We start from the raw sequence: 19,992 nt of genomic DNA, 5'->3' as shown, positions 1-19,992 counted from the left end.
GAATGTAAACACATAACCGGTAGTAGACTTCCGGTTATCTGGATGACCGGCATAATCTGAATCCGTGTAACCATGCACTAATGTATCCTGTTTGCCAAAGCAGATGCACATATCCTGTGTGCCCTTCAGGTATCTCATGACACCTTTCACTGCTTCCCAATGCTTCTTGCCAGGGTTGGCCATGTATCTAGTAACCACTCCCACTGCAAATGCAATGTCCGGCCTGGTAGCAACCATGGCATACATGAGGCTGCCACAAGCTGAAGCATACGGAATCTTGGCCATATCAGCCCTGTCACTATCCGACTGTGGGCTGTCCATAGCACTGAGTTTCACATATGGAGGCAAAGGAGTACTAGTCTTCTTCCCCCCCTCCATATTGAACCTCTGCAAAACTTTGCCAATGTATTCCTTTTGAGACAAATACAACACATGCTGATTTCTGTCTTGAAGTATCCGCATACCCAAAATGTGATTTGCATCACCCAAATCCTTCATATCAAAGGTCTGATGCAGCCTCTTCTTCAAGGCATCCATCTCTTTACGAGATTTCCCGGCAATCAACATATCATCAACATACAAGATGAGGATCAATAGACTGCCATCCAAAGCTTTCTTGGTGTATAAGCAGTGATCTATGTCACTCCTCCTGAAATCCTGGGATTTCATGAATGTATCAAATTTATGATACCATTCCCTTGGTGCCTGTTTGAGCCCATAAAGACTCTTTTTCAGCTTGCATACAAGCTTCTCCTTTCCATTCACTGCATAACCCTCTGGCTGTTGCATATATATCTCCTCATGGAGATCACCGTGAAGAAAAGCAGTCTTCACATCCATCTGAATCAAATCCAGATCATCATGAGCAACCAAAGCTAATACAGCTCTAAGTGTGGTCATTTTGACCACTGGAGAGAAGATCTCATCAAAGTCCACACCATATTCTTGCTTGAAGCCCTTAGCCACTAACCTGGCTTTGTATCTTGGCTTTGCATCAGGTGCAACTTTGAGCCTGTAAACCCACTTGCATGGCAAAACCTTCTTGCCTGTAGGCAAATGCACCAACTTCCATGTTCCATTTTTGTGCTGAGAATCCATCTCTGACTTCATAGCACGCTCCCAAAGAGCCTTGTCTGCCCTCTGTAAAGCCTCCTTATAACAAGAGGGCTCCCCACAGTCAGTGAGCATCAAGTAGTCAACCCCTGGAACAAACCTGTCAGGGGGTCTGGAGGGTCTTGTGGACCTCCGTACCCAATGACCATCATTTGCAGGTTGCTGTCCAGCCTGCATATCACCTATTGGTGGCTCCTGTTCCATGCCATAAGGTTGAAAGATCATGCCTGGTATCTCCTCTAACTGTGGGATATCCATAGGGATATCTTCTGCCATCTCTGGCTGTCCATTTGGACCATTTTCAGCACCATTTAAAGGCTGGTTTTGTTGCTGTAATGGTTGATTTACAGCCCTTGGTTGTTGTCCATGATGTCCATCATCATCAAAGATGACTCTGCCAGGCTCTTGTTGCCTTGCAGGCTCCTTATACATGCATGTTTCATCAAAAACGACATCATTGCTGCGTATAATCTTTCTATTCACTGGATCCCAAAGTCTATACCCCATTTCACCTCTGTCACCATATCCTAGGAATATGCATTTGTGAGACTTAGGATCAAGTTTGGTGCGTATTTCTTTGCGTATGTGCACGTACGCAACGCAACCAAACACTCTCAAGTGCTTGTAGGACGGAGGCTTCCCTGTCCATACTTCCTCTGGCACTTTCCCACCAAGCCTCGTGTTAGGTGACCTGTTTATAAGATGAACGGCTGTCACAACAGCTTCAGCCCAAAAACCATGAGGTAACGCAACATGTGACAACATAGAACGGACCTTCTCCTGAATGGTCCTGTTCATCCTCTCTGCTGTCCCGTTTTGTGGAGGATCATAAGGAGCAGAGAGCTCCCTCTTGATGCCTTTAGCATCACAAAATTCCTGAAACTGTTTGGACATATACTCTCCACCATTGTCGGAACGCAAAGCCTTTAGTGTTTTGCCAGTTTGATTCTCAACATGAGCAACAAACTTTTCAAACACTGAGAATGTATCACTCTTCAAACGAAGAGGATAAACCCACACCTTGCGTGTGGCATCATCAATAAAAGACACAAAATATTTTGCCCCTCCCAAAGAAAGCTGAGGCATCTCACATATCTGTATGCACAAGCTCTAACTGAGCATCTTTCTGTCCAAGAGCTTTCTTGTGGGGGCACTGGAGTTGCGTGCCATATATACAATGCTCACAAAACTGAAAACTTGAGAACTTTAGAGAAGGCAAGTAACCAAAACGAGACAATTGCTCCATTCCTTTGACACTCATGTGTCCCAACTGGCTATGCCACAGAGATTTCCGGCAGCTCGGTTGCATTTACATTAGCATGGTGACAAACACCAGCATGCATGAAGTAAAGAGTGTCCACCTTAGAGCCTCTGGCAACAACCAGTGAGCCCTTACTAATCTTCCACTTTCCACTACCAAATGTGGTAACATAACCAACATCATCAAGCTGTCCAGTAGAAAACAGGTTCTTCTTGATCTCAGGCACATGCCTGACATCATGGAGCATAAGCTGTGAGCCATCTGAAAACACAAGCCTCACATCACCTCTGCCAAGAATCTGGCATGCATGGTTGTCACCCAAATAAACTACTCCTTCATTCCAGCAGTATACCTGACAAACAAGTCTCTGCAACCTGTGACATGAAAGGAGGCACCTGAATCAATGATCCACGAGTGCATACCATGACCATCTCCTGCATGGAGTGAATGGGCATCAAGTGAAGACATGAATAGGACTTCATCCTCACTGTCACCTGCATGTGACACATTGACTTCTTCAATATTGACTCCACTTTTGCCCTTTGGCTTTGCATCTTTGGCTTCATCTTTGTCTTTGTCTTTGCCTTTGCCCTTTTCCTTTTGATCATTCTTCCATTTGTAGCATTGCTTTTTGAAATGTCCCTTCTTGCCACAATAATGGCATTCCAAGTCCTTTTTGGAGCGGGACTTGCTCCTTCCCCGTTATTGGCTTTTATCCCTTTGCTGGGATCTCCCACGTGCATTCATTGCATTGGACTTTCCAACAGAGTTGTTCTTCCTGTTCATCTCCTCTTGAAGGAAAGCACCCTCCACATCTGTATATGACAGCATAGCATTTGAATTGCTAGTGGCTGTCCTGAATGTGTCCCAACTCTCTGGCAAAGTGCATAAGAGAAAGGTGGCTTTGAACAATTCGTCCATTGCCAACTTTTGATTGATGACCTGGCTGACAACACCATTAAACTCATTTAGATGGGCTGTCATAGACGCCCCTTCCTTCATTTGAAGACCTATGAGTTTCTTCAACCAATACACTTTGCTTGAGGCACTTTGCTGGGCATACAAGTCCTGCAATCTTTGCCACATTCCCCAAGCTGTCTTCTCTTCACGTATGCTGAAAAGTAAAGAGTCTGACACAGACAACATGATGGTGGATCTTGCCAGCTCATCCATATCTTCCCATTCTTCAGCAGTAAGAGAAGCGGGCATTACACCCCTTTCTTTGATGGGCTTGTGCTGCTTCTTCTGGAGCAACACATTATAGCACTGGGTTTGCCAAATGTCATAATTATGTGAGCCTTCAAGCTTTTTGATGTGAAGCAATGAAGAGCTCTCACCTGTGGTTGCCATAGCAATATGCAACCTTTGACACAGTCAATGCCTGACTCCCTGCAAGATGTGCAAACACTGCACTAAAGCACACAAAGTGCTCACAGTTGTTCTCCCAAAGTTTATCTCCCATTGCGGAAGCACCTTAGATGTGCTCTGTTCCCCTTCCAAAATACTGTACAACAGTACTAATGAGTGCTCACCAATGATGTACCAAATCTGTACCGGCAAGTACAGCAGTTGAAAATGAGCCTTTTCCTCACTCAAATCAATGTACAGCCATGCCAAAACTTGTACAAAGTTGTACCAAATCTGTACCAGCAAGTACAGTAGCATTAAATGCTCTCCTGGCTGTCCAAATGAGTGAAAATCAGACCTTGACAGTCCCCACCACTGCATACAACAGTCCCGGACAGAAATTGGGCAAAAGCCCCTTGACTGCAAGTGGATTTCTGAGGGTTCAAGGCATAAAAGTCTTCCCTGCTGCTTTGCCAAGCTCAACAAGCACAGAATCTTGAAAGGCCCCTTGATTTAAGATCAATTTCTGATCATGAATGGTACATTAATGCACATGAAGGCATCCAGAGTCTTCACAATGCTTCCCCTTGGCCACATATACATCCAATACATAAAAGCCCCTTGATTTACTGGCACATTGAGTGCTTGACAGGCATCAACACATTGCCCAAAGCATCAAATGCCAGTGCCTGCATGCAAATCAACCCAATTGGCACAAAAGCCCTTTGATTTGCACTCCAATTTCTTGCAATTTAGCCCCGAATGTGAGATTGCTCACATCATACAGCATGTATGAATGCCCAATGGCACAATTACATCAAAAGCCCCAAATGTTAACACCCAATTTCCTGCCAATTGATCCGGAATGTGACCAATGTCACCCAATGTTGCCAATTGTGCTCAAATCTGAGCCATTAGGACCTGTACCTGCTCAATTGATGATAATGGACATGCAAATCCCAAAATTGAAGCAAATACCTCTGAAATTTCTGATTTCTATTGCAGAAAGAGGGGGGGGGGGAGTCGTATTTGCTGACTCGTGTAGCCGAGTTCACAGGCTGAAGATATCAAACCGGTCCAATCGCCTCAGGCCAGCTAGACACGCTCTCGGCAGTCCCACTATGCGGATTGCAGATCCAGGCTCTAGCAAACTCCAAACGACTACACCTGTCTACGTTGACCTCTGTAACATCTTTTGCCTGCTTTCAACACACCATGCGACTCTACCTTGTACACACACAGGACACCTTTTTGACGCTTATGCAGGGTGGCGAATCAGACCCACACACGGCAACACAAGTCCCTATGCTTCTGCCCTGCTGATCGCCTATTGAGACCCTGCGCATCAATCTTCCAACACCTGGCAGCTTTCCTGCGTTGACGGCAACTGATGCTTGGACTTCGTGGCAGCACAATAGGGACACACTACTCACCGCATCTGCCAACACTGACCTTATTGTGGCTGGTCAATTCGTTGCTGCCTGGCATAGATGCTGCTCGCGATTTGCCCACACAGTACCTGATTTGTGGACAACACCTTGGCCACACAACCAAGTAAAGAGCCTCTCAACAGGACACTGCTTTCCTGTACTCGCATACACACATGGAGTCCTGCACAACCCAAACCTACGCTCCACAGAGCACAACACTAAGACCTGTACACGCACACCTGTACCAGCCCTACGATGCCAGGAAGCACACACGCGCACACACGGACACAACCGCAGCTCTGATACCAGTTGAAGGAGCTAAAGAAGCTCAGCTGAAACAGTTAGGGTTTCATGTGGGAGACACACACAGAGAAGAATGGAGAGAGAGAGTGAGACATGTGGGGATAAGTCAGCTCACAAAGTATGAGTGTGTGACTCCCCTATCACACATGTATATTTGCTCTAGTGCACATAGTGCACTTAGTACGTTAAAAGTACTAAGTGTACTATGTACTATAAAACTTATGGGCTTGTACACACTATAAGGGTGGGCATAATGTCTTTACCCCAACACAAACTTGCCACTTGAGCACCTTATGCTCCATTTTCTAGTTCTACTGTTCTTTTTTTGGTTGCCCCTTTTGGACTAGCTTCAGAGAATGTCCATGGCATTTTATGCACATGACACAGAGTCAGGCAGAGAAGGAGATGGAGATGGACACGGTACACAGAGAGATTGAGAGTGAGAATCAGTGTAAGTGGTAGAGTCAACCTTTCATGTATCAAATCCATAATGAAAGTACAAAGCAATAGATAGAGTGTCCTTTCATATTAGATATCCAAGGGGAAAAACCACATGGGAAAAATTACCCTTGGTTAGGTCTTGTTCACATGTATCAAGAGGATTTTTTTTTTTCCAAGAAAAGATCCTTTCATTAGTTATAAAAAAACACCCACTGGGCTACAAAACCCTCTCTTGCTCATAAGAAGGTAGAGCAGAGATCCAATCAAGGCTGCCAGGGAGACTCTCCCTAGGTGCAAAAAAGTACAAATAACTAAGAGGCTATATCATACAATAGGAGGGGGAAAATCCAAACAGGTGGCCTGTAGTGCCAGCGGGGGGTACTCGCGTGTAGAGTATAGAAAGGGCCGTTGCCAAGTGATGTGGAGGGCCTGGCGCCGCAAGATCGCTCGATCCGAGTCGCCCCGGATGTGGTCATACTGTCCTCACAGGGTGTGGATCAACTCCTGCCAGATAGCCCGAACAGTCTCTGCTGGTGGCTCCAGTCTCCCCTCAAAGGCCCTGAAACAACAGGCTCTCCAAGTGAACCATATGGTGAGGATGTTGAGGAGCTCCCATCGTAAATCCCTCTCCTGTGTCCAGCCGGCTGTCGAGAAATCCGGTGAAGGAACAAGGCGAGGCTGGCCCCTAATGAATCTGATGGCCTGGCTGTCGTGCTCCGTCTCGTATCCCAGAGCTGGCCCTGACGAAGTCGACCAAGCAGCGGCTCCCCACGTATACATGCCCTCTGGAGAGAGGGGGACCAAAATGCGCAGCATCCTCAGCGAAATCTACTGCGCCTGTGGACAGTCCCATAGGCAATGTCTCTGTGTCTCCAATGGGTGGCCGCATCGGACGCAAGCCGGCGGAAGGCCACTGTAGACAAGCCAGGTGCCAACTGCAGAGCCCCTATGGGCAACCAGCCACTGGAAAGCCGAGATCCTGCGTGCTTGTCGGCTAGCCCAGAGCCTGGTCCAAAAATCCTCCAGGAAATCCTGTGAGAGTCCTTGTAGTCGGCAATGCTCCGATGCAGCTGGAGAGACCATCCTCCTCGTAGTCAAAATATGCCTCCCCAGCCGAACAGTGTACTGGAAAAAGGTGATCTCAGTCGCCTCGGGGGACGCATAAGGATCATGCCACTCGTACTCGCCAGGGTCCCACTGGAGCCGGGCCAAGCGGCGCGCAGCATATGCCCATATGCGCCAATTAGAGTCCACATCTGTAGGGTCTGGATCAATTTGCCACTTCCGAGAAGCGGCGGCCACTACCCGTATCCTCTGAAGATGCACTCTGCAACCAAAGGCGACTCCGCCTCCACTTTTGGAAGTCTGCTCTCATCCTGTATCTCATAGTAGAGACATCTACCATCCTCAATGCAAGCTCTGACAGCAATCAGGATCTCCAACTGTGTAAAGGCTCCCATCCACCGTTGGGCCGCTGGCTCGAAAGGTGTGAACCACTCCTCAGTGAGTGCCTCCTGAATGTCATCCCTCATAATCAGCCCCCCTCTAAAGTGACTCAGCCTCTCCGCCTGGATCTCCTCCGGGAGACTGCAAAAGGCCTGCCAATCTCCAAAACTGCGTGCTGGGCCTGCCGCCAATGGTCCCCAGGCTAGACGAGGCCGAGAACCCAGCATATGACCCTGCTCTGTGCGTACTGCGGGGCTCCAGATGAGCGGCTGTCTGGCCCGCTCCTCATCACAAGTGGGAGGTCTCTGAGAAAGCCCCGGTCTTAGCAACTCCCAAGCTCGCAGGATGCTCAAGGCAAATCTGTCCTCCCTCCTCATCTCTATGAAGATCCACCGTATCTCTGGTGCCCAAGTGTCCCCTGCTGGGGGAGCTCTAGCCTGCAGCCGCTGAAAAAGAAGCTCCTTCCAAGGCTCAGCGTGCCTGGAAGCAGCCCCCGAACACTAAGCTTCCCCAACAAGGCTCTACTCTAATCAGCTGGATCTATAATGCCCAAGCCCCCCTGGGCCAGCGGCGGAAGAGTAATAACTGCCCAAGCGACCTTAGCCCGGTCCGGCTGACCATCCCGCCCAGACCAAAGAAAGTTCCTGATCAGCCTCTATACCTGGCTGATGCAAGAGCTCGAGAAGATCCAACAAGACGTGATGTACCACATAGTCGCTAAAAGCACCTGATTTGTCACCACCACCCTCCCAGCCAAGGATAGCCGAGCTGTACTTCAATATAAAAGCTTCTTCCGAATGCTCAGAAGAAGCGGGGCGATTTGCTGCTCAGGTGACAAATCAAGTCCAATCTGGCATCCCAGATACCGCACTGCTATGCCAAGAGGAATCCATCTAAAACCCGGGTCTGGGCTCCATGCCGGAGCAGGAGCGCTACTGATCCAAAAAGGCACTGTCTTGCGCCAATTGATCAATGCTCTCGAAGCCACACCAAAAACCTATAGGGACTGCTCTGCCCTCTGTAGATTGGCTGCCCTCTGTAGATTGGCCTCCTGGCCATGCAGAAACAATCCCGTGTCATCAGCAAACTCAGAATCGAGCAGGTCCTCACCCCGGTCTGGAAGTTGGAGTCCTCTCAAACCAACCTCCTCGGCTGTCAGATACATGCTCATAGCCTCTGTAAAGAAAAGAAAAAGGAACGGGGCGAGAGGGCATCCCTGACGGACTGATCTGGTCAACGCAAAACTCGGCCCCCGTCCTCCTGCCATCAACACCTGGCTACGAGCTGTGGAATAGAGAGCCGCCACTCCTCGAATCCAGTCTGGCTCAAAACCCAAGCGAAGCATAGTGCCCTCTAGAAAACCCCAATCGACTCTTATCGTATGCCTTCTCAAAATCGAGAAGCATAACGACCAAGTCCTCACTGAGAAATCTAGCTCGGGCCGTCGCCTCCCAGAAGGTGAAAATGTTGTCAAGGATACTGCGCTCCTCGACGAATCCTGTCTGGGTAGCATGAATCAACTCCCCAAGGAAGGGCTGGATCCTCAAACTCAAGGCCTTTGCTAGGACCTTGTAGACAGTATTGAGGATCGTAATAGGCCTCCAATGCCGAATATCATCTGACACTCCCTCCCCCTTGGGGATAAGAAAGATCAAGCCCTCTGAAAAACTCTGTGGCATCACCCCAGTGTCCAAAACATACTGAAAGCCCCTGCGGAGGCCTGGCCCCAAAAGGTCCCAATAGGGCATAAAAAAGGCAGGTGTCAATCCGTCCTCCCCAGGGCAACTATGACGCGGAAGGACCCTCAAAGCCTCAACAAGCTCATCCTTTGAAAGGGGCTCACCCAAAACTGTGCGCATACGATCTGTGAGCCTCCTCTGCACATGGGCCCACACAGTCTGTCTGCAAGCATCACGTGCCTCCGTGGCTGGCTCCGCTGAAAGCAGGTCTCTATAGAACTCAGTGGCAATATCTCTAATCTCCCCGGGCTCAATGGCTAACGATCCGTCCTGCCTCCTGAGCTGGCGTACTCCTGCTCGAGCATGGCGGGGTCCGGTGATCTCAAAAAACTCCCCAGTCACTCTATCACCAAGCTGCGTCCATTGCGAGGCATGGCGATGATAGTAGAACTCGTGTCTCTGCTCCTCTGCCTCTCTAACCTCCTGGCGTGCCTGGCTCAGCTGGGACGCCACCCACTCACATGTAGGCAGCTGCTCCTGAAGACGCTGGAGCGAAGCAAGGCTACGTCTCAAGCGACACTCCTGCTCTCGTGTCTCTCCCAGCCGTGTCAAGGCTGTAGCGTGCAAAAAAGAGCTGAGCTCGATGAGTCCCTTGGCACACTGGCCTGCTGCATCCAGGTCAGAGCTCTGGCTATCATGCCATATCCTCTCAATGTCCTCAAAAAGACTAGGATCTGTAAGTATCCTCTCTGGGATCCCCAACTGCAAGCTGGTCTCCCGTGTCCTCTCCTCAACCGTCAAAATAACTGGCGCATGGTCTGAAAAAGAGGTGCCAGCGAGAATGCCAACGGAGCCACCACGCTCCCCGAACCTGTCGCCCACATAGAAGCGATCGATCCGTGATAGATTAGTCCCTCCCTGCCGGTGATCCGACTGAGAAAAACTAAGACTGTCCTGAGAACGGGAGAAAGCCTCATGCTGCCATGCATCAGTGATCCGCAGTGTCGTACAAAATTGCTCCCAAGCTGCAAGCTCCGTGCCGTGCACTGTAACATGACTGCCTCCCACCCTATCGGCCGGGTCCTCAAGCATGTTGAAGTCTCCCCCGACACACCAATGTGCGGCCTCGGGCAATGCATATGTAACAAGGGTCCAGAACTCTGCTCTGGCACTAGCATGGTTGGGCGCATAGACATTGAGCACACCAAAGTGCTCATCGTGCATCCTCAGAATAACATACTGCGCTCTACCAGGCACAATGACCCCGCGATCCACAATGGCTTGCCGCCATACATCCGCAATGACCATACATACTCCTCCCTGCCCACCCAAGGGGCCAAAACCTGCAGTCCAAAATGTGTCCCATCTACCAAGCATCACCGAACTATATCTTTGAATCTTGCTCTCACTCAAATGGTGCTCCTGCATCATCAGAATATCAATGCTGCCCCCAACCAGGCATCTCTGAAGCTCTTGCCTCAAGCAACCACGATAACGTACATAGTGTGCACCGCCAAGGCCTTGTACATTCCATGAGATGATCCTCATGGATGACCTGCTGAGGTGGAGGCTGTCTCAGCCATACGGCGGGCCTTCGCAAGCGGCTTGGATGGAGAGTAATCCCCATCCGAGCGGCTACGAATCTGCCCACCCGGTGTGCTGCAAGAGTCTCGGACCAGGCGCCAATGGTTGTGTCCCATAGCGACTGCCTCCCGCTCGGAGAGAGAAACCTCATGTATGCATACATAGGCAGGGTCTCGTGCTAGGTCTGCCACTATGCGAACCACCAAATGTCGATTCCCGGAGGCATCCGCACTCCCGGTATCAAAGAAATGTGCAACTCCCAGAGTCGGCCTATCACGTCTGTCATCTCCAAATCGCTCACATGGTGAGAAAACTCAAGTGCCTGAGTCTTCAAAATACTAAGAGCGAGATCCAGAGTCCACTCCCGGTCGCTAGTGCCGCAAAGAGGGAAGGAGAAGGCCACCGCTGAATCAAGTGCCTCCTCCCCTCGGGCCGGAGGTATCACCACATGAACTCTGATGGGTGCTGGCCCATGGGGGCCCTCCGCTCCAAAAAGGCGTGTAAAGGAGTAGTGCGAGCGGAGGGGGAGAAGGGGGTGGGGAAGGAGCCGCTGAAAATGCGGGAGTGGGAACGGGAGGAGGCGAAGGCGGAAGCGAGGCGGGAGGGGGGGATGGGGGATGGGGGGTGGGGGTGAAGGGGGGTTGCTGGCATCTCCTGATCCTCAGTCTGCGCTCGGGTCTCCGCCTGCAGGGGAGCAAAGCTGTTCCTCACTGGAACCCACTGATGCTCTGAGGCTGTGTCTGCTGTTGCGTCGGTCTCTGGGCATGCTGTTGAGGCTGTCTCCCTCTACGGCGCCCCTGTCCAGGCTGCCAATCCGAGGTCTCTGTGGGCTGAGTAGGTGTCCAGGAGACTGCCTGCCGAGCCGCATCTGTGGGCGGGCCATCGGAGGTCTGCTGCTGCGGTGAGGGTCGGGGTCTCCTGCGAGGGCAGGCCTTGGCCAGGTGGCCGACCTGCCTGCATATAAAACACTGGTTCGGGTGCCCCGAAAAACTCCACTCTCTGATCGATCCATCCCCTCCCTATCCTAGGTAACCGAATGACCTTCGGAAGGGAGGAGATGTCAGGAACCAAAACTCTGACCGAAGGCAGGCCAACTGCTCTAGCCACCGTTGAAGCTGCTGTGGGGCCAGTCTCAAGCACTGAGCTCACCAATGATCCTCTCCTAGAAAGGAGCGGGAGGTACTCGCGGCGAAGTCCAGGAAAGCAAACTGTGACATGGAATAGGCGCTCTCCTTGCTCGGCCGCTGCTGGGTCGAAACACATAGGGACAAGACTCATGTTCTGGATGTGAAGCTGAAAGGAGAGTCTGTCCCAGTTATTTTTGCTTCTGCCATAACTTCAGTAATGTAAAATCATCTTTCTCCGTACTTGGTTTTTGCAAACCAAGTGAATGAAGTTGAAACTGATTTGTCTGCACTAGACGAAGGTAGAAAAGCTTTCTTGTTAGACACTACAGTGACAAGATCTGCTTTTTGAACCTGAATTTTGAATGACCTGTACACTTGTATCATATGTTTGGCAATGTACAGTTTTGACATTTGTTGTCAATAAATGAATGAATGGACTTTCAGTGCTTTGAAGTTGTATCTGTTATACTTCAATGAATGATTATACGTGTTGTGACACTAATAGTGCGGGGACACGTGCTATCGCCCTGTGTTGCATCCGGAAACATGTATATTGAAAGGCTCAACTTGCGACGGCACTAATGGTAGTGGGGAATTCCTATCATCGACCTGTGTGTCATCCGTTAGCAAGTGATACATGAATGGCATTAATAACATGGGGAATCTTGTTATCGTCCTATGTCATCCGTTAGCATGTGTGGTATGCAATCGAGGTCGCTTGCTTCTTTCAAGAGGGGGGTATGTCACCAGGTGGTGAACTTTTGCAGTTGCTTTCCTTGTATTTACCTAAGTAAATACATATATTTTCTTTTTCTTTTTGTTCTTTAGTTGCTGTTGATTTCTACCCTCAGATATCTCTTGGATCAAGCTTCGACATTGCATGACCAGAGAAGGTGGACCATTGGGACTTCGTGCGACTGATGGTTTACTTGAGCCTTGGGACCCTGAAATCCCCGAAGATTGGGCACTGAAGACTTGACGAACAGTGGACCAGGACAGTGTACTTGGCCACTGAGAATGGTGCAGGATAGTGTTTTCTTCTTTGATCAGCTGAAAAACCTATTGGCATAGTCCCATCTGTCAAAAATATCAACATCTGATCATACCATGACTTAGATATTGCATTTTGCACCTCAAACAGCTCTCCATCAGGCAAATCATCATTGATACCTGTTGGCTCTCCAATTTCTAATCTACTCAGGTAATCAGCTATAGCATGCTCCTTGCCTGGTGTGTGGACAATGACAAAATCAAATTCCTGTAACAACAACATCCATCTGGATAACCTTCCAGTTAACAATGGCTTCTTAATCAGATACAGCAATGCTTGATGGTCAACATGAAAAATCACCCTGTTGCTCAATAAATAATGTCTAAATTTGTTCAAAGCATACACCATCCCAAGAGCTTCTCTCTCAGTCACTGTATAATTCCTTTCAGCTGTTGTCAAGACTCTACTGAAGTCATAGGTTTCTGCCATAAGCCGTCAGAGAAGAGGGTAGTGTGTGTCCACGTGATCGGAGAGGTGCTTTTGATCCCGTAAAAAGGGGTATTGGCCCCGGAGGAGTGGAGAGCCCACAAAAGAATGAAATGGTGGGTTGCTGATATGTTAGTACTCCACATTATGTGAAATGTGTATACCTAAGAAAATCGAAAGATCACACCTGAAGGAGGTTGCCATAGTAAATAGTTTTGCTGGAGAAGAAGCACCAAGGTCGTAGTCGTCAAACCGCGGAGAACACCAACATAGACCACAGGAGCCTAGCAATGGAGAAGGCTGCTCTCGAGGAAGGGAGGTGGCAGCAAGTTGGCACGCAGGAGACCAAGGCGTTTCGTAGGAACCCGTAAGGTAAGTTTATGGTTTTTTTTTCCCAAAATGCGCTGGTCGGGTGGCCGTTGGGTTCTCCTTTTTCTTTTTTTCTTTTTTTTTTAAAATGCGCTAGTCGCTAGTCGTCGGGTTCTCTCTGTTTTTTTTTTTTGTTTTAATGCGCTGGTCGGGGGCTGGCCGTTGGGTTCTCTTTTTTTTTTTTTTTTGTGTGCGCTGGTCACTGCCGAGTTTCCTTGCACTGGCGGGTTGCCTTTCGCTGGTCGGGTGGCCGTTGGGTGCTGGCTGCCGGCTGCTCACGTGGCTGGTGGAAGCCACGTGTATAGAAGGCTTAAGTATAAGCCTTAAGTTATAAGGCTTTTTTTTTATTTTTTTGTGTGTAAAGGTGACGGCCTGAAAACTTCGTAGAGGCGCCGCTTCGTAGGGGTGCGCCGTTTCGTAGGGGCGTCGCCAGCAAGGCGAAAAGGTGGCGGCAACCACGAATCAGTGACGAGGGCGCTGGGTCGGCAGCTACATGAATCATGCGAGGGGCTCACAGCCTGCAGCGCACGAGGTGAGGAGGGGGGAGCAGTCGATACTCAGCCGCGAGGGGCGCTCAGGGCCGGCAGTTGCACATAGTGAAGGGGGGCATAGAGCCTGTAGCGAACGAAGCAAGGAGGAGGGTGTTGCGCCAGATTTGCCATTGCTCCATAACTCCCATACAACACACGTGTGGGTTGTCGAGGGGGGAGAACGCCGAGTGAAGAGGCTAAGTGGCCCGCAAAACCCACGGGGGAAGAAAAATAAATATTTTACATCACCATGGGCAAAGCTTTACGCCAAGTCCACCATCGCTCTGCTGCTTCCATACAACACCGAGAAGAGGGGTGGACGAGGGAGTGCCGCGGAGAGGGTGAGGGCTTCACAATCCACAGGTAGGAATTTTTTTTTTGCTCTGATACCACTGTAAAGCTTTTATAGCTTTATTAACATGATTAAGACTTAATTAATAAACATAAGACAAATGCTGATAGAAAGATTGAGTTGTTTGCATTGAGACAGGGGCCTTTCTTAAATAGAGGCCGAAAGGGTACAAGTGAAGAGACACATCCCTGGGAAGGGGTGTGGCTCTTGAGTCAACGGTTATGTCCTTTGGACTTAGGGGTGTGCCTTTTAATGAATAGACATGTCCTTTGATAGTGACCCATGTGTAAGGGTGTGACCCTTCACAGGTGTCCTTTCAGTTGATAAGGGATTAAGGAGTAATTAAGGAGAGATTAAGAGAGTTAGTCACAATCGTGACAATAAGCATGGGCTTAATAAGGTCAAATCATCTCTTTATTCACAAAGTGCTGAAGTGTTCCAAGGGGTAGGACAGCCAAAGGGAGCCTAACGCAACGGTAACCTTGAAGGTCAAGAACCAAGTCATCTTCATGCTGAAGGTTTACAGCCAAGGAAGATCTCCAAAAGTCAGTATTTCTGCTACATATAAGCATATAAGCATTTCGGATTTTGCTTTTAAAGGGTACATCCTAGCAAAGCTAGAGTAATCATCAATGAAAATAAAGATGCTTCCTAAGTGATGGGGTCCTCATGGGACCACACACATCACTGTGTATCAGCTGTAATTTCCGGATAGCCCTTACAAATCCATCCTTTGGGAAGGCATTCCTGTGCATTTTGCCTCACATACATGTTTAGGTGGCAGTTGCATAGGAGGCATATCTTGCACCATTTGATGCCTTTGTAGCAACAACAAACTGTCATAATTCACATGCTAAAATTTGGTATGCCATCACTCTGCCTCGTGCACGGGAGTTGTAGAAGTATTTGCCAAACTTGCATCCTGTGCTCTCTTCTCAAATGAGTCCAAGTGATATAGGCCCTTTTCTTGGGCTGACCTGCATCACTCTCTGCTTTGCTTGATGGTTGTTGAGAATCAGCCTTAAACTGATAGTAGCCACCCTTTGCCTTGCCCTTGCGTTTGTCATTGGCAGAAAAGACTTGATCATTGCCATAATGGAAGAGTTGTTCTTCCTTGTCTTCCCTTCTTGTAACAACAAACCCACTAATTCTTCGAATTGAAGTAGTACCGGGTTGCCCTGCATGGACAGCATGAGAGACATGAAAATTCAAGTAAGACTGTGGCACAAGTTATTTTTCCGCAATCACCTCATCTATATAAAGGAATTTCTCCAGACGATCTTGGATCTTTGTGAGATGATTTGCCATGCTGTCACCTTCGCTCACATCAAGATTCTCAAGCTGCTGCTTCAGATATGAGACTTTGGCCTCATTCTTAGCTTGATACATGGTTTCCAATACATCCCAATCTTGATGAGATGTATGTGCGGTATAATTGATATCTCTACGGACAATGAGATCAAAGCCATCGCCAAGGCATTGCTAGCATCCCATTATTTATGTTTTTGAGTGTTAGGAGTAAGTGCTGTAGCCAGCTGAGCATCTTGCCTAGGAGTGGCATGTGCAATAGCTGTGGGACGGGCGTCGCCGTTAACAAAACCCCATAGACCCTTGGCCACCAGTAAATTTGTGACCATAAAACTCCAAAGGGAGTAGTTGTTGCCATCAAGCTTGTCCTCTTGAGACAAGACCCCAAATACGTTCCTTGCATATTGTACACTTGTGCGAGGCCCGCACTTGCTTGTACATCCTTGTATGGCGTCCGTACCTGCCCGTACACCCTTGTGCGGCAACCATACCTGCCGTTTGTACTATATGTACCGCATGTACTGCCATACCTGCCGTTTGTACTATATGTACCGGGCACCCGGCAGATAGAACACTTATTCGCTTCATTGCAGGATAGGAGAGAGAGAGAGTGTAACCTGCATGCAGAAGCGTGATCATGGTGTCTTGACACGTGATGGAGGTCTAATAAGCATCCGCACACCTTGTATTTCATTACGTTGCAAGAGGGTTATGTGTTCAGTGCATGACTGGCACAACATGATGGTGTAGGACTTGCATGACTTGACTTTTCCACCCGTGACTGGGCACTGGCGGACTTTCTTCTTGGACAAGGACCCACAAAATGCAGTATCGGGCCTTAGGTCTTGCACATGTCTATTTAGCCATGTCCATGTGGCATCCAAGTGCAGGATGCACGTCAGAGGCACATTAGTTGCAGGCTGCCCTAGGCGATGTAGTGCTTTGATACCAATGTTACATTCTTGTGGAAGCATGCCTAGATTAACTCTAATCGTTGTAGGCTGCCCGAGGCGATACCAACGTTACATAATTGTGGAAGTGTGCTTAGATTAACTCTAATTAAGCATTGATTAAATTGCTAATCATGTGAATTGCAAGTACACAAAAGACAACGTTGAATTCTAATCTATTGTATATTTCATGAACGAATATATGCAATGGATAAAACACAGATTTGTATGAGATTTTACATCCTACTGCCTGTCATGCTCTACATATGATGACAAAAGGTCACTTTTGATTTTGCTGTTCTCGGACTGAATTTGGCTGCTTGGGAATGGCCTTCTTCTCACCCACAAATTTCCTCTGCAGCTCTAATAATTGGCACTTGTAGATACTGGCATATGGATGATCTTATCTGTCTCCTTAACTGCCTATTCATAGGTTTCTGATGCTCGGTTGGCCATTACTTTTTTGACCCTAGAAGATTATCATAAATATGATTAATTGTGTTCAAATTGCGCCCAAAAGATGTCCCATTCAGGTGTGCATGTCCTGGGCAATTCTGGACTCCTATTATGGTGTAAAATTAGCTCCAATCTGATCCGATTCTACCTCTAAACTTGTCCTTTAGTGGGTGAATGCTGATTATCATGTCCGTATGGCACTCACGTAAGTGATGGATGCGATAGATTGAGTCGTTGATTTGAAGCTTTGTGAGTAGACTCTCACAGAGGCAAGATCGCACTTCGGTTTTTGTTAAGTTTGGGAATTAACCTGAACTTCCCATCAGTATATGGTTTTATTATAATGTCGCTTGAACTCAGCAACATAATCTCTTTAAATTTTATGCATGCCAAAATGCTTTCCTTCACAGTGTGTTTTTTGAAAGGTGGATTGTTTGTCATGTCTACAGCAGCCACAGCCACAGCCACAGCCACAGCCACAGCCACAGCAACCACAGCAGCCACAGTAGCCACAGCAGTGGACACAGCAGCAGCCACAGCAAAGGTGGGAAGCTTGATGTGGATAAGTTTGTGCAAGCTTACCGGCTTTTCGAAGAAGAGACCAAGGCCATTATCTTTGTTGTGAACAACAGGATCACACCAGAGGATGAAAAGCTTATGGAACTTGCGGCTGACTACCGGAAGTTTTTCTGCATTGTGCGCACACATGCAGATAACCTCATGCAAATCACAGATAGTTCTTTGCTTAAGAATCAACTGGAAGGGTTAGAGGAGCAAGTAAGGTAAGATACATTGATGGTCATATCTATTCAAATCTATCTAGTTTGGGTGGCTTTCATAGCTGGGTCTGCATGCATTTCTTAGATGATAGAAACTTAGCAATAATGGGTTTTTAGACTCAAAAGTCCCCAACGGCTTATGCCTCCATGCAATTGTATAACAGGAGAGATCTCAGCCTGATCAATAGCCTCAATGTCAGAGTCTTTATCCTCTGCATCCCATTCCCAGAAGGTCAAGCAACAGGTGTAAAGCTCGAGGGCCCTGATTTGCAGTATGTCATGAAAAACATCCAGAGCCTGCATTTCCCACTGCTGCAGGCCTACCTTTCTGAACGGAAAGGTCTTTTTGATGAACTTCAAATCCATGGTTTTGTCAAGGAAGAAGTATGGAATGCACTGGAGCCCTTTCATAATGTGAAGAAACGTCATCAGGCCTTGGATTTCTCACAGCATCTCATGGCAGGCACATTGCTGCCTATTGCAGGTCCTGTCATGCTCACTTTCTCCAAAACACTATGGTTTACTCTCAAAGCATGCTCTGATGTGGGCCTCATTGAAGATGCCGATGATGCAATGCAAAAGGTTAATGCAGAGGCGAATAAGCACGCGCTCTCTGCACAGATTGCCTCAAAGGAGGGGTTGGTGACAGCCGTACATGACACAATGGTACACATCTTTGGAAAGATTGTCTTTGAGATAGCTATAGCAGAGGTGGTTTCTACTGCAGCGGAAGCAACCCTCTCTGGAGCCTTGCCTCTACTTGGACCGGTAATCTCAGCAGCCCACTTGCCAAGCCGGTTTAAGAAGATAGCCGAAAAGTTGGCAGTGAAGGCTTGTATGCTGCATGAACTTTGGATAATGCAGAATATCACGGGGTTGCTTGGTAAAGCATAATTTTGATTGCACTAAAGGCGTACCATAATTGGTAGCCCAGTTCAGTGTCTGGTTATATAGGCTTAAGCTGAAAGTACTGCATTGAGTCAGAAACTTAAGTAATGTTTGGAAGCCAGGGATATTCATAAGTAATGAATGATTCGGTTGTGGTACAAGAGCCTACAGGTTTTATGTTCTCTGTCTCTCACACGCACACAAACACACATTCACACGTGTGCACTGAGAGCTCACTTCTTTAGTCTGTGTGTGCCACTTCTACATAGGGGGCATTTTCTATTTTTTAATCAGAAACCACCAGGTTCAATCAGCAACTCTGGCTTGACCTACATTGGAAGATTACAATTACGAACTTAAACAGAACATATGGAGATAGCATATTACCCCCTTGAGCTCTCCTCCACGGCAGGTGCATGCCACTCCTATCTGCACCCCTGGCTGTTGTCTTCAGACTACGTCAGGGGAGGGGGGGAGAGAGGCTACATCACGGGGTCTGTAGTGTCAGATCGGCTCTCCAGTCCAAGCATGGTGTGGTGCTGTTGCATCTGCTCTAAGTTGCATGGGTGACGTTTCCAATGGCAACATCAATGGCCTCTTTGCATCTCGCCCGCCAGATGTGCCAAACGATGATACTGATGATAATCTCCCATCTCTCACAAACTCTGGTCCATTGTGTAACCGGAATTGCCAAGGTTGGGTGTCACATGGAGAAGAACTAGTATTAAGAACTATGCAAAATGCAGAGAGGAACACGAAAGAGAGAGAGAGAGAGAGAGATGTAACAGTGTGCTCTGTATATATGTATCAATATGTACATAGATCCTAGCCAGCATGGGCTCCAAAAGATAACCCTTGTGCCTATGACCTGTCACACAAACCTCAAGATCATATGATTACAAAAGGGAATGAACTAGCCTTGTTATAGGCTCCCTTATGCGGCAAAGGGCAAGCATAAAATGCAATATAATACCAAACTGCTTGGAAATCCCCTCCCAACTCTTTTTTGACTCCCTTTCGCAAAATACCTAGCTTTAAATTGGGTTGTTTATTTCCCCATAAGGTTCCTAATCATATCCTGAAACTGGGGTTTAAGCATGTCCACATGCTATACTTGGACGATCGAGCTGTGTATTTTGCAAAAGGTTTTGA

The 19,992-nt window shown here is 48.1% G+C and overlaps 1 protein-coding gene across 2 annotated transcripts in view; it reads left to right on the top strand.

Annotated features, from left to right (window-relative positions):
• Window positions 1-18,998, top strand: part of LOC147611886 (uncharacterized) — a 39,636-nt gene extending 20,638 nt beyond the window's left edge. The window contains exons 2-3 of one of the 2 annotated variants that reach the window (XM_086783759.1): window positions 17,623-17,955; window positions 18,117-18,998. In XM_086783759.1, coding sequence (XP_086639885.1) covers window positions 17,623-17,955; window positions 18,117-18,846 — 1,063 coding nt within the window. In that variant the 3' untranslated portion in view covers window positions 18,847-18,998. The remainder of the gene's footprint in view (window positions 1-17,622; window positions 17,956-18,116) is intronic. The other variant, XM_086783760.1, reaches the window with a different exon arrangement.
• The last annotated feature ends 994 nt before the right edge of the window (window positions 18,999-19,992 follow it).

This window comes from Cibotium barometz, chromosome 46, assembly GCF_041138505.1.
Source record: "Cibotium barometz isolate CiBa-2024 chromosome 46, ASM4113850v1, whole genome shotgun sequence".
Classification (NCBI taxonomy): Eukaryota; Viridiplantae; Streptophyta; class Polypodiopsida; order Cyatheales; family Cibotiaceae; genus Cibotium; species Cibotium barometz.
Note: the sequence above shows the minus strand (reverse complement) of the source record. Positions and strands in the feature narration are given on the sequence as shown.